This window comes from Eptatretus burgeri, chromosome 1 (assembly GCF_056783735.1).
Source record: "Eptatretus burgeri isolate ZD-2024b chromosome 1, Ebu_testis_v1, whole genome shotgun sequence".
NCBI classification, from domain to species: domain Eukaryota; kingdom Metazoa; phylum Chordata; class Myxini; order Myxiniformes; family Myxinidae; genus Eptatretus; species Eptatretus burgeri.
Genome location: NC_140961.1, coordinates 145,225,556 through 145,240,555, shown reverse-complemented (window position 1 = coordinate 145,240,555; position 15,000 = coordinate 145,225,556). Strand labels below are relative to the sequence as shown.

The 15,000-nt window shown below is 43.4% G+C and overlaps 1 protein-coding gene across 10 annotated transcripts in view; it reads right to left on the bottom strand.

Annotated features, from left to right (window-relative positions):
• Positions 1-15,000, bottom strand: part of LOC147035687 (equilibrative nucleoside transporter 1-like) — a 223,139-nt gene that overhangs the window by 154,534 nt on the left and 53,605 nt on the right. For 6 of the 10 annotated variants that reach the window (XM_085846682.1, XM_085846674.1, XM_085846704.1 and 3 more), the window contains 2 exons: positions 14,227-14,307; positions 13,640-13,716 (listed from right to left, as the gene is read on the bottom strand). The exons of 1 other annotated variant lie outside the window; for it this stretch is intronic. In XM_085846682.1, coding sequence (XP_085702808.1) covers positions 13,640-13,679 — 40 coding nt within the window. In that variant the 5' untranslated portion in view covers positions 13,680-13,716; positions 14,227-14,307. Of the gene's footprint in view, positions 1-13,639; positions 13,725-14,226; positions 14,308-15,000 lie in introns of all 10 variants that reach the window. 3 more of the 10 variants (XM_085846697.1, XM_085846753.1, XM_085846688.1) reach the window with 2 other exon arrangements.

Genomic DNA, 15,000 nt, shown 5'->3' with positions numbered 1-15,000 from the left:
AAAACATGCTGAGTTTCCATGCACTCATAGGTTGTGACACAACCTCAGCCTTCAGTGGCCATGGGAAGAATATTGTGCTGGAAAACTTTCCAGAGTCAGCCACTCCTCGTCATTGGAATTGGTCGCGATGGAGAACTCGCCCAAGTTGAGCAGTTTGTATGTCATCTGTATGGCGCTCCTGCACATCCAAGTGTGGATCAAGCCAGATTCCATGTGTTTGTTAAAGCCAAGAAGGGCCTTGATTTTTTGCCTCCGACCAGAGATGCCCTGGATATGCAAAATAAAAGCGCCAATTACCAGGCAAAGTTCTGGTTGCAAGCAAATCGAGAATGCATCAGGATACCATCCCCCGTGGACACTGCTGCCAGAGTGAAGGAGAAGACTTGCCTGGTACCTATCTGGGCAAGACTACCCCCAATTCCAGACGCCTGCCTTCAGCTGATGACCTGTGGGTGCAAATCCAAATGCCAAACAGCTCGGTGCACTTGCTTTAAAAATGAACTAAAGTGCACTTCTGCATGTGGCTGTGATGCGGTAGAACGTTGTAACCCAGCTGGGCAATAGATTTTCTATAAAACATGCACATAGTACATTTTAGCCACATTGAAATTGTTGTTGAACTAATCTAAAGTAACCTCAGACGTAACATTTCAATTTCTCAGCTTGGTTCACTGCTAGTGAAAAACTTGATTACCATAATAGGTACTCAGACTACTGCATTTCGAAACTGCAGTTTTACTTTACATTATGTTGTGCATTTATGGAAATTCAAAAGTTTACATGATGTTTTTGTTGTCTCTGTATGAAAGCATGAGGCAGAAGAATGCAGAATGATATTGGCACCAAAATGTTTTAATTCTGCTAAAATAAAGGAAAATGATCATTTTGTCATTTTTTGCCATTTTTACCTTTATGACCTTGAAAATGACATAAACATTGAGAAGCCAGGGTGGCATCCACCCACACCTTTTTCTTTATCCTATGACTCATTGATCTGGCATGGATGCCTGCTATTAGCACGAGATGCCCCAAAAAGTGTAATATTCCATGTTCGCTGGCCTACTATAAAGCTTCTTCGATTTCCCAAAAGAGATTAAACTTAAGAAAGCGGTTGTTAAAATTCAAAACAAAGCTAATAAATGTTTTATATGGTCTGTTCTTGCTCACTTTCATCCTCCACAATGGAAACCTGAAAGGACTGAACATTATAAGAAATACGAGAATACACGAAATGTTAAAGATTTGACTTCCGGTTCTGGGTTTGGAGCGTTGGCAGGTCTCCTTCAGGGCTCTCTGCTGACGATCTCAAAGTTAAGTTTCCGGTCGTTATCTGTCACGTTTTAACTGTTTATTTTCTCACCTACATGTTACTGTGTGTTCCTAGTTCGGTTTTGTTTCAAAAATCGTGCTATTTTGTGAGTTTTCGTCGACCTTGTCTTACAGAGTGCTTGAGGCCGACCCATCGTTCCCCTCAGTGTACGATCGTGTTTATTTGTATTTTCTCCCTATTACCTTCAATTTCTATCTTCCCCACTTGCCCAACGTCCCCCATCCCTCCCAACTAAACACTCTATTTCTTGTCTTAAATCAAAAAAAAAACTACCTTTCTCGCACACTCACAAGTTTCAATTCTTCTTCTTCTTCTTCTTCTTCTTCTTCTTCTTCTTCTTCTTCTTCTTCTTCTTCATCTTCATCGTCTTCTTCTTCTTCCTCCTGCCGGCACACCATCTATATTCCACTGAGCTGACCCTCTCTCGCCATTACCTTCACGATTTCTTCTGATCTACAACCTTTCATTCCCGAATCTTACCTGTTCTTCAAAAATACATCAAACAATAATAAACTTCCTTGTATCCTTTCGATTGCTCCACATCCTGAAGCCACGTGTCTCTCTCTACTCTTCCTGGTACTTTTCATCGACCCAGCAGCTTCACACTGCATTTACCGTTCCAAATTCACCACACACTTCCACGATTTTACTTCAACCTTCCCTTTTCCAAATGTTACGCAATCCTTATTTAAAATAAATAATTTCACTTTTAACGATACACCTCCCAAGAGCCAAGTACTCCTCCCATAACCACTGAATCTGTTTCGACCCCCTGCGTTTATCGATCAAATTTCACCATTCACCTCACGATTGTTTCTGCAACACTTCCATGACCTAATCTGATGAAAACTCTCTCAAACAATAATAATAATAATAATAATAATAATAATAATAATAATAATAGTAATAAAAACGATCTCTTATCATGCTTCATCTTCCTCTTTCACACATGTGGTACTCTTTACTGTGTCACAATGCACGACTCTTCTGCTATTTAACCAGACTGCTCTCAATTCGATCTTTCCTTTATACCTTGCATAAAAAATCCAACTGCAACAACGTTTCTTCTCTCCATTCCCTGAATTTGCCTTTATTGCATCCATCAAGAAACGTGTTTAATCGCATCTCTGACCGAAAACTTAAAAACCCCAGTTTGCTATGAATGTTCGCTTTCCATCAACCATTCTTTTTTTTTTAATTTCAGTGCCAACTCACCCCTCTCACCCCTCACTCTCAAAGCAACCATCACACTCTTCTCCCTCCAAGCCTCCCTCTCACCTCTCTCAAAAACTCCCTCATCGCCTTTCTCCCACCATTCACCCCCTCACTCATCCTTCTCAAAGTTGCCCCCCATCTCATCCACAAACCTGCCTCCTTCCACTGTCCTCTCACCTCCATCTCTTCACTCCACCTCCTCAAATCCCCAACTCGCTTCTTCCCCCTCTCTTGTCCCCCCTCTCCCCCAGCACCACAGAGCCTTTTCTCCTTCTCATCCGGCCCCCTCCCCAAGCTATTCTGCAACCCCCCACACACTTTCAACACCCTCCTTACCTCCCGCCCTCATCCCTTGTCCTACCCTCCTACTCCCCTCCCACACCCTGCAAACAAAGACTCCTCCCATCCCTCTTCATAAACAGTGTGGACCTCAAATATCCAGGGCCTTCGCTCAAACCTTTCAGAGCTTTCCTTACAGGTTGCCACTGACAAACCAGACATAATCTGCCTAACAGAAACTTTCCTCCCCCAAGACCTGTCTGACTCCCAAGTATCTCATCCTGGTTACTCACTCCTCCGGTGTGACAGACCTGAGCCTTGTTCTGGTGGAGGAGTTGCTCTCTTCAACAAAGACTCTCTTCCTCACTCTCCATGCACTGCCCTCACTCCCCCACACCCCAGGAATACCACTGGCTATGGCTTCACCTCCACTCCCACCTCATGTTTATATGTGTACTGTACCATTCACCTAACAGTGATGAATCCATCGACACCTCACGATCCAAAAACATGGACCAACTTCTATCTTCTCATCCAAACTCTCTCTACCTCATATGTGGCAACTTCAATTGTCATCATGCCAGTTGGCGAGGTGTGGGCACCTTTCTGAAAAGGGGAAAAGTCTGAATGCCTAAACTCGGTGTTTGCAGCTAAATCTTGTGTCCAAAACCCATCGGTTTCTCTACCCACCTTACCCAGTCACACCCAACTGTCCCTGGACTCTGTGTCCTTTTCTCCAGACAATGTTGGGAGCTTGCTGCCAAACCTCGACTCAGATTCTTCAATTGGTCCAGACGGCATCAGCCCACGTGTTCTAAAACCTGCTCGTCTGCTCTTGCTCACCCTCTCTCTCTGTTCTATTCACCATCTCATTTGCTCAAGGTCATCTGCCATCTGCTTGGAAATCAGCAAACATTACCAATCTGCATAAAAAGGTGCAAAAACAGATCCCTGCAACCACAGACCAATCAGCCTTCTCCCAATCATCAGAAAGGTTACGGAATCCATCATCGCTTCAGACATTAAATCCTTCCTCTTCTCCAATGGCTTGATTTCTGATCATCAATTTTTTTTCAGACCAGTTCACTCTACCCTGGATATGTTGCTTCTGCTCTCCCAATAATGGATGGAGGTCCTCAATCCCAGACAGAAAATCTGAGCTGTATCTCTGGACATAGCACGTGCTTTTGACATGGTCTGGCACCCTGCCCTGCTCACCAAACTCTCTTACTATGGAATCCAAGGCCATCTCCACTCATGGCTCGCAGACTTCCTCTCCTGTCGCAATCAATGTGTGGCCCTAAATGGAGTTCTTTTATCCCCTCTTCCTGTCCAGGCTGGAGTTTCTCAAGGTAGTGTTCTGGGCCCTGTTCTTTCTCTGGTTTTCATCAATGATCTCTCCAACTCTCTGGAAGATCCTCTATATCTCTTTGCTGATGACTTCACCCTCTGCCGTACCATCGGTCATCCCTCAGACCAGCAAGCAGCAGCTTCTTCACTCACTGCAGATCTGGATAAAATCTGGTCCAACACGTGGAACATGTCTTTCAATCCGGACAAATCTCACACTCTCACTATATCTCTCCGAAAGGACTGTTTAGCAACCCCCCCCCCCCATCCACTTTCTCAACAATACTCTGGAAGAAGTTCTTTCTTTCAAGCTTCTGGATTCAAGTTTCCAATGTCATTGAGAGATATTCCTAAATTTGAGAAAATGAATAATCTATCTGTTAATGTATATGGATTAATGGAAGGAAACAAAGTTAAGATATAAAAAAATTCAAATAACTATAAAAATGATGAAACACACATTGACCTTTTATGTTATATTCAACTTATGTGGAAACACGTTGAGGTAACATTTGCATACCGGAAATTTATTCATAAACTCTAGGTAACGTTTTATAAGCACACTACACGAACGTTGTTCACAGCTCGCAACGCGCTACTAAAAAGTTTGTCATACATCGAAACACATCAAAGTAATGTTTAGGGAACCCGTGACTTATTTATAATTTACGAGTAACGTGCTGGGGAATTAGTTGTAGAGCATGTCCTACGAACAAATATGTATGTAGACGTATTTGACGTCTTCATGACGACCACAGAACTTACTGAACACGTTTCTAACAAACAGCTGACGTAGAATGATGTATTCACAGCGATTTGGGGAATTGGTATATAAATAGGGCCTACGCAGGAGGAACCCGTCTTTTTTTTAGACTTCGTGGTGAGTACATGTTGATGTCATTCCGAGAGGTGGAGGAAACGGCAAGGCTGAGACGACAATACCTACCTGTCCTCGAACATCAACATGACCTCATTGAGTTGACACTGCACCAGTTGCGTGCCAATAGATCCGGGAGAAGAAGACGTGAACGAAGGAGAAGGAACTAGGTCAGACCATGGATCGGGAGGCGACGCCATTACGGCATATATGACCAGCTCATGGTGGAACTCCGGAACGAGGACCATGCATCCTTCATGAACTTCCTGTGAATGCCTCCAGCGATGTTCGACGAGCTGCTCGCCAGAGTGGGTCCAAGGATAACCAAGGATTATTATGAAATCATTTCAATAGTCCAGTGGAAGCGATTTAACTCGTTCAATGGAAACGATTTGAATTGCCTTGCACCAGCGTCAAAAAACAATCGGCGAGTGACATCCGTTTATTAAAATAGTTTAGTGGCAGTCAATGGATAGCAAACGTCACGAAATCGTAAACGATGCGCTCCTACGTTATGCATGCGCTGGACTATCATTGGGCATCGGCTGTGGACGCCTAAAACATGATATGCAATCGTTGGTATAACTAATCTATAAGTTATCGAAGCGTTCTGTGTTCATTACTAGTACATTATGCATTTGTCAAAGTCTTTTTTTTAATAATTTCAATAGTAAAACAAAGAAATATTTCATCTTCGGAATGCGGAAAAAAATTAGCCCTTTCAGAACATCGAACAATGGTGCAAAGTATTGTTGCGAATTCGCGCCCGCCGGCGTGTGAACGGCCACGTAACTCGAATCGCGGCACGGTGCCCACCGGACGGACAATTCTGTCGTGACCCTCTCGGACTAACGCCGGGAGCTAGTCACGGGTGGGCCTTTCGGCCTCACCACGATCGTGCCAATCGGCCCCCCGCGTGGGATAGGGTTGTTCGCCAAATTCGACCTACCTAAGTACCCACGCGGAGGGTAGAGCGGGCGATCGCACTTCGCCGTAGGTCGACTCCAGACACGGGCCACTTAAGCAACCCGTTCCGTACTATCAGGATAACCGAGCAGTGTTATCGTCGGCCTCGACGGTTCCGATTAATTATCGGGTGTATTAAGCCCACTACCAACCCTTTACGTGAAGCAAGATGGAGATTCAATTAAAGAAAAGACGAAGCAAAACGGGAAAACAGTTCAACATAATGCACATTTATTCCGGGGCACACGGAGAGCACACATATACAATTACAACAATTATGCACCTACAGCAACTGCTACAAAAGAAACACAACAATGCAGATCTACTACCGACTACGCGAGCACACGGCAACACTTTCACAGTTTTACTTTACAGACAGTGCCAACAACACATTTACTCAAAAGCAAAAGAAAAGGGCCACCCTCAAAGACAAGGGGGCAGGCGTGGCCTGTGGGCCAATATTTGCGTGGGACCTGAAAGAGCGGTCAGGTCCGCGAGACTGGGTGGATCCTACCCGTGTCTTTGTGATGAGCCGCCAATGTGGTGGCGCAGCAGCGCCCCGACTCCGCGCTCCTTCACGGGTTTCGTTGGCACTGCTTGGAGTGGGGTGGGAACGGGGCCCCCCTTTTCGCACTATCTCAGCGCGGGGGGAAAAAAGGGGGGGAATTGTTGATGCTCTGGGGAAAGAGGATAGCTGGCTTGCTTGGGTCCCGCAACGAGCGATTCCACTGTGAGCTCGTCGCCGACCGCCATCTTCCTTGCCTCGGACCCGAGCTATTCGTTCTCTTCCCCAATTCTACTCAGCTGACTGCAGCAAACCACCTGTACGCCCTCGCCTCCCGACTCACTCCCCACTCCTCCAAGGCCGACTCTGCGCTCAAACCGACTCGACCGCGCTCCAGGCTCCAGGCTTCCTCTCTCTGCAGCTCCCCGACAGACTCCGAACCCCGACAGACTGCGAGCTCCACTCGGCTCTCCACCTCTCCAGACTGACTCTTCCCAAACTGACTGCCCCAGATTGGCCCCGCGCTCAGCGCTTTATAGGCCGGCAGGATAACCCATATGCAAATTTCTGGATCAGAACGAGCTTGGGGGTGGAGCCACGCTCGCCCATTGGACGGAGAAAAAGGGGCGTGAGTCTCCCCTGATCCTAGAATTTGCATATCTCGATTCGACTCCGACGCGCCTGGAGGCGGTTGCTGATTGGACGGATCAGAAGTGGGCGTGTATCATTCCTGATCCGAATTCTCCTCGGAAAGGCCGCAATTTGCACTCGCGGCTCAGCACGCATCCCGGACGAGGCCAGGACAGCCTGACGCTCGGTGCTCACAAGTGGTGCGGGAATGGCGGTAGAAGGAGGAGAGGTGAAGGTGGTGGAGGGTTTATTGTGGTGGTTTATGGCCATGGCGAGGTTTGGAATGGCGGTGATGCGATGTTTGCGGGAGCGAGTCGTGACTGTTAGCGTTGTTGTTGTTGTGAAGCGGCGTTGTGGTTGGTGGTTGCTGTGTGATGGCGGTTGGTTCGTGGTTGGTTCAAAATAAAGATAGAACAGAAAAACGACTATATCAAAGGGTCACAGCCCGAATGAATCACATTTATTCCCTCTAGACAACGGGTTTGGGCTAACTACACATGAACTTACAGAGATATCTCACCTACAGGACCTGAATGGTGGTTTGCAAATTTCCTCAACCACAACAGTATTCTCCTATTAGTTGACGCAACAAGGATCCATCATCCCCCACAGCCTCCACATCACGCTCACATACTACTACTGACATAGACATACATCTACTACCAATGCTACTACCACTACTACTACTATTATTACTGTCACGCACACCTACTACTAGTAATAGTACTGCTACTATTGATACTACCAGCCTTCACATCTACTCACCATGGAGTCTGAAACAATGATGGGTTTTTATTGTGAAGCCCATTTGTTTCTACCAATTCCCCTAAACGCTGCCAATACGCCAGTACACGGTAGAAGTATGTTAGAAACACTTTCAGTAAGTTATATGGTTGTCCAGAAGACGTCAATTGAATTCGTCTACATACGACAATATGCGTTTTACATACGTTATAAATAGGTTCATGGCATGTTACTTGAAGGTTATAAGCACGTTTTACTTAGGTTCAAAACATGCTACTCATAGGGAAAACGCACGTTACTCTTACGTTCATAGCACGCCAGTGATTGGTTCAAGGCCAGTTATACATAGTTTCAATGCACGTTACTCATAGTTTCCAAGCACGTTAAACATAGGCTAAGCTGACGCTACTCATTTGTTCAAAGCACGTTACTCATCGATTAGAAATTTGGTTTCAAGTATGTTGGCCATTACCTTGACGTAACGTATATAGTATATATACAGTATATACGTATATATACAGCATATATATATATATATATATATATATATATATATATATATATATATATATATATATATATATATATATATATATATTGTTGTGAATTCGTGCCCGCCGGCGTGCGGACGGCCACGTAACTCGGATCGCGGCACGTCGCCCAACGGACGGACAATTCAGTCGTGACCCTCCGGGAACTATCGCCTGGAGCCAGTCACGAGTGGGCCTTTCGACCTCACCACAATCATGCCTATCGGCCACCCACATCGGATAGGGTTGTTCGCCAAACTCGACCTACCTAAGTACCCACGCAGATGGTAAACCGGCGATCGTACCTCGCCGCAGGTCGACTCAGGACACGAGCCGCTTGGGCAGCCCGTGCCGTACTATCGGGATAACCGAGTGGTGTTATCGTCGACCTCGACGGTTCAGATTATTTACTGGCCGTTTTGCACCCACTATGAACCCTTTACGTGAAGCAGAATGGAGAGTCAAAAGGAAGGAGACAAAGCGAAACGGGAAAACACTTCACACAATGCACATTTATTTCCCGGCACACGGAAAGCACGTATATACAGCCATACAGTCAAAATGCACATAAAGCCACTCAAACAATAAAAGCAACAACGACGCAGAGTTAATACCGACTACACGCAGACACGACAACACTTATGCAGTACTACTTCACAGACGGCGCCAACACACATTTACACAAAAGCAAAGGAAGAAACCACCCTCATAGACAAGGAGGCAGACATGCCTGTAGGCCAAATGTGCGCGTGACCTGGAGGAGCGGCCAGGTCCGCGAGACCGGGTGAGTCCTACCCGCGTCCTCGTGACACGTTGGCGGGCAAGCCGCAAATGTGGCCGCGCGGCTGTGCCCCGACTCAGTGCTCCTTGGCGGGTTTAGTTGGCATGACGTGTGGGGTTGGGGGGGACGGGGCCCCCTCTTGCACTATCTCAGCGCGGGGGAAAGGGAGATTGTTGATGCCCTGGGGGAGGGGAGTGGCTGGCTGGCTTGGGTCCTGCGATGAGCGATCCCACACCGCGACCTCGTCGCCGACCGCCGTCCTTCTTGCCTCGGACCCGAGCTCCCTTGCCTGTAGTTCCACCGCTCTCCCTCGCCCGAATCTTTCTGCAACTCTTCTCCATTCCACACTCTCCTCACCCGACTCCCCCGATCACCACTCTTCCACTCTCCTAATTTGCCTTGCGCTCGCCTTTTTATAGGCGGGCAGGAGAAGCGTATATGCAAATTTTCGGATCATAATCACTTCGGGGGCGGAGCCACGCTCGCCCATTGGTCGGAGGAAACGGGGGGCGTGAACCTCCCCTGATCCTAGAATTTGCATATATCGACTTCACATACACACGCTTGGAGGCGGGGCCCAGCCGCCCTGCGCTCGCTAATTGGATGGAGGAGAAGTGGGCGTGTAGCTTTTTTCATCCGAGTTTCCCCACGGACAGGCCGCTATTCGCACTCGCGGCTCGGTGCGTTCGGCACCAATCGCCGAACGGGCCCGAGACTGTCCGACGCTCAGTGTTCACAGGTGGTGCGGTTGTTGGTTGTGAAGGAGAGAGCAGAAGGTGGTGGAGGGCTTTCGGTGCTGAGGGTTGATGGTTATGGTGCCGTTGGGAATGGCGGTGATGAGATGTTTGTGGAATTGAGTTGTGAAGGTAAAGGTCGTGGCTGTTGGCGTTGTTGTTGTTGTCTGAGGGTTGGAGCGTGGTTGTAGTTGGTGCCGATGGCTGGCGTGGTGGTTAAGGTGGTTGTTGTGTGATGGCGGTTGAGGCGTGGTTTGTTCAAAATAAAGATAGAACAGAAAAATGGCTAACTCAAAGCATTGCAGCCCGAATGGATCACACAAATTCCTTCGATACAACAGGCTTGGGCTAACTACACATGCACCTATCAAGATATCTCACCGACGGGTCCTGAATGGTCATTTGCGAATTTCCACAGCCGTAACAATATGTATATATGTAGATATATATATATATATATATATATATATATATATATATATATATATATATATATATATATATATATAAATAATACCAAGCTTGCACACTAAAAACTTGGCTCACCATCACACAATCCCTATGAAATTGCTGTGGCACTTAGCGGACATGCCGACAATGTTTGGGAAGTCTTGGCGTTCCATATTACCACTTGCATTTTGCACAACACGTATTTTTGTCATTTCCCGTGTACGGTCTGTCGTAAGCTACCAGCTATGTTGTACTGCTATCCCGTGCATGTGCACGGGTATCGCTGATATATATATATATATATATATATATATATATATATATATATATATATATATATATATATATATATGTATATATATTACAAATCGAAATCAAAAAAGAGAAAAATTCTATTTTTGTGAAAACAAATCTTCAATTTTTTCCCCAAATTTTGGCTTCCGAGATCAAAGGAATGCTGAGATATTGCCTGGACAAACAAGAAAGAAAATAGGTAATCCATTAAATGATTTACCAATTGAATTAAAAAATACCCTTTATAGCCAAACACTTGTTCACTGTCATGTCCAAATATCTGCGTCTCAGCAAAAAAGGTGCTTGAGATGTTGCCCACATGAGAAATAAAATAAACAAGTAGTTAATAAATCGATACTAATTAAGTAATGAATCAATTAATTTATAATCAATATCACAAAAATATTTTTTATAGCCAAATCACTTGTTCACTGTCTTTTCCAAATATCAGCTTCCTCACTCAAAAGGTGCCTGAGATATTGCCAGGAGGAGAAATTAATTTATTAATCAATTAATTATTCATCGATAATTATTAAATTATTAACCAATTAATTAATCAAAAAATCAATAATACTCTTTATAGCCAAAGCACTTGGTCACTGTAATGTCCAAATACAAGCTTCCTCGGTCAAAGGGAGCCTGACATATTGCCAGGATGAGAAATAAAACAAATATTTAATTAATAAATCGATAATAATTAAGTAATGATTCAATGAATCAATTAATCAAGAAATAAAAAATATCCTTTTTACCAAAGCACATCGTCACTTTTGTCCCCAAATTTCAGCTTCCAAGAACAAAGGATGGCTGAGATATTGTCCGAACAAACAAACAAACAAGAAAACAAACAAATGAAAAATCACTCATTGAGTGACAACTTGGCGAAATGGAATGACACTTGGAAGAGCATGTATTTCCTCCAGGCTGAATAGTTTACATTTTGTTTGTCCCTGACAGGTCAGATATGAATCTGGACCTTCACCAAAATCGAATCGGCTTATTCTTCTCACCGATCCAACTTATCCACCTCGTTTTGGCAGAACTCGTCCACATCTTTTTGAGATATAATGCTGTACATAGTTTTTAGCCACATCTCTCATTGGTGAAGAATCACTTTAAAAATTCTCATATCCAGATCTGGATTCGGATCTTCACCAAAATCGATTCAATTTGTCCTTGTCAAACCGTAAACATGTCCACCAAGTTTAATCCAAATCCATCCATAACTTTTTTGAGATATTGTGCTATTTATCGTTTTTGGAGCAATTTCGCAAAAGTTCATCATCAGCCTCTGGGTCATTCCTGGTCTGGGCATGTAATTTTTACCACATATACTTCTATTCTTTATTATTGTGAAGACAATTTGGCTCCTCTCGTGAGATGTGTTCTGTTCGGTATAACTATTTTCAAAGAAAATGCAAATTCCAACAAATAATGAATATGCAAATGGGTAATTTGCATTTGTGGTGGCTTCTTCTCTTGCTTGAAAATTTACAAATCTATGGTCATTTTATGGAAAATAGGTGAATGCAGTAATTTTCGGGGATTCCCATGGAAACTAACCTGAAAAACATAACTACCACTAATTCCAGCAACTGCATCATTTTTCAGTCACCAACATAATGTCCTTAAAAAAAAAAAAAAAAACATGGTGTGTTTTTTACCGGGGCAGGGGGGGGGCGGGCGGTTGAGTGTTTGACATTGTGTGCCACTTCGCCACTGCTCTTTGTGTTTAGCAGGACTTAGAGAAATATTCATTTCTCATGTCCTAAGGTCAGAGTAACTTTGTGAGATTCTGCATTCATACAAATATGGTGGTGCCAAGTGCTGTTTCACTCTCAGTGTTGGCGAATATCGGCATTCAGACAAATTTGCATCATGTAGGAAATATTGATTTTACACAAAACGCAAAGCAAGAGATCAAAGGACTTTGCCCATGTCCTATTTTCTCAAGAATGCATGGGGTAAGGTTTTTGATGACCTCTCGAGTTAAATCATTTTCTCAGTTCCAGATTAATCAACTTATTCACATTCTCTTTTTACAAGAGATGGTTTTTACTTGCTGAAGGTCATAAGTGTTGACAGGGTCTTGAGTGGTTAGAGGGGATTAAGGGTCTAAAATGGCATGTCTTAAGGTCTTAAGAATGTCAGGGTCTAATGGGTCTTGATGGTTGAAATTCTAAATTAAAGCTCGAAGGGTCAAAGGGGTTCAAGAAGACTTGGGGTTTTTTTGAGTGAAAAAATCCTTTTTATTCCATATTTTTCATAAATATTATGAGAGCATTCCAAGAATGCTTGTACTTTGAAAATTAAAACACAAATATTAAAGAAATAGGAAAGCCACAAACTTATCTAAAACCACCTTGAACAATGGACATCACAAGAGCACATGATTATTCCTGCATCTTCATAATCTGAATGTTTGCAAGTTTGGTGTTTTGAAAACAAAAAGTACAGATAAATATCATTAGAAATACGTTACATTTCTGAGACCACATTCTGTGGCCTTTGGACACCAACAACTTTTGCAGTTCAATATTAAAACAGGGCTTAGGTCTCACCTTTCGACCACAAAATTGTCTTTGTCTGTGATTACGTAAGCACAGTGTGCCAGTTATGAAAGTGCCTCAAAAAAGTAAGGGAGTCGGAATGAGGAGGAGTGGACGAATCATATGAACTTTGCAAGTGGAAAGCCAAACGTCATTTTCACAACTTCTTCACCTGGGTCTCACAATCCATGACAGGATTCACAGGTGCTGACTCCCAAACTACCATCTCACAAACTTTTGAGGTTAATGAACACCTCGTACACATTGGTTGCATCATCCTGGATGAACACCACTCTGTGGTCGAAATAGTATACTCGATCCTTGCTATGGCAGGCACATACGAAAGTTGGTGGTACCTTTTTATATTGCAATACAAACAGAAGTAAATTATCATAAAAGCTTTACCGTGTGTTGAAATTTCTTTCGCCAACGATGTTTGTTCCATTTTCAAAATCGTGCAGATGTAGTTTTGATTTTTCTTCCTATAATTCTCGGTTGGGGAGGAATAGTATTACTTTCATCTGCTCTTATATTTGCAATCTTTATAATTGCATGTTTTGCTGTGAATGCAGATCCTTGTACTTCCAAGTTTTGCAATACAGTAATTGCAAGTTTTGCTTTGTCTTCGTACAATTCTAAGTTAGCGTGGAGGTGTGTTACTTTCATCAAATCATATATTCTTACAGTGAACAAGTGATAGGACGTCTGATGAATAAAAAGAGTTGGGGTGATGGATTGTATGGTTTTTATGGAGAATCATGCCTCACCGGAGATCCGGCATGATAAAACATAAAAAGGTCATGAAAACTGTTAAAGTGATTGGGTGAGGGTGATACATTGTGAAATGAAAAATTCCATTGTAGTAACACACATAATAAATAGTTAGACTTTTATATTATACATTTCAAACTTTGCACCATTTGAAAAATGTATTGATCATTCAATTGAACATCAACTGCAGAGAAATCAAAACACCAGAAAACTTTATTGACCTTGTATAAGAGTTGGTGACTGTAAAGAGGAAAATTTTCTGTTTCACAATGTATTTTACTCCAAGCTTGTGCTGTAGTACCCTAAAAGGGAAACACAATGCACTCCACCTCCCTCCAAAGGAAAATTCAGTAATTTCACCGACCGAATCACTCATCCATTGTAAAATATACCTTTGTTATGCCTTGTCAGTGATATTTGATATACCAGTGTTACTCATAGATCCACAACATATTTTAGAAGAAACTAAACATACCGACTCATCTCTACACTACCAGGTTTAATCAAAAGATAACATACTCTACTTCACAAGCATATTGCATGTCGATCTGTGAGTCTCCATGAGGATGTAAAATGAAGTGAAACATGCAAAAAATGAATATTGTGTAACACGTAATTGCTGTTGTTTCTGCTGCTGTCATGACTGTGGTTGTTGCTGTTGTGTGCTACTTCTGTGTACTACTGCATATTTAAGCCTCCGCTGACGAAGTCGCTGGAGGCATTATGATTTCAGGTTGTCCATCTGTGCTAATTTTCTGTTTTCTCTGCAACAGCTTATCCGATTGAAACAAATTTTTCACCATCATTGCGACTACTCATATAGAATATTTTAAAGAAATTATGATGTCATAAGTCAGGTGGGATGGCAGCCATGGGAAAAAGGAAAACATTGGACCTCTATATCTCCAAAACTGTTCCAGAGAAAAAATTGAAACCACAGATTTAAAGTACTCCCCATGGGAAACAAGTGTGATTTTTGATGATGTCAAATGTGA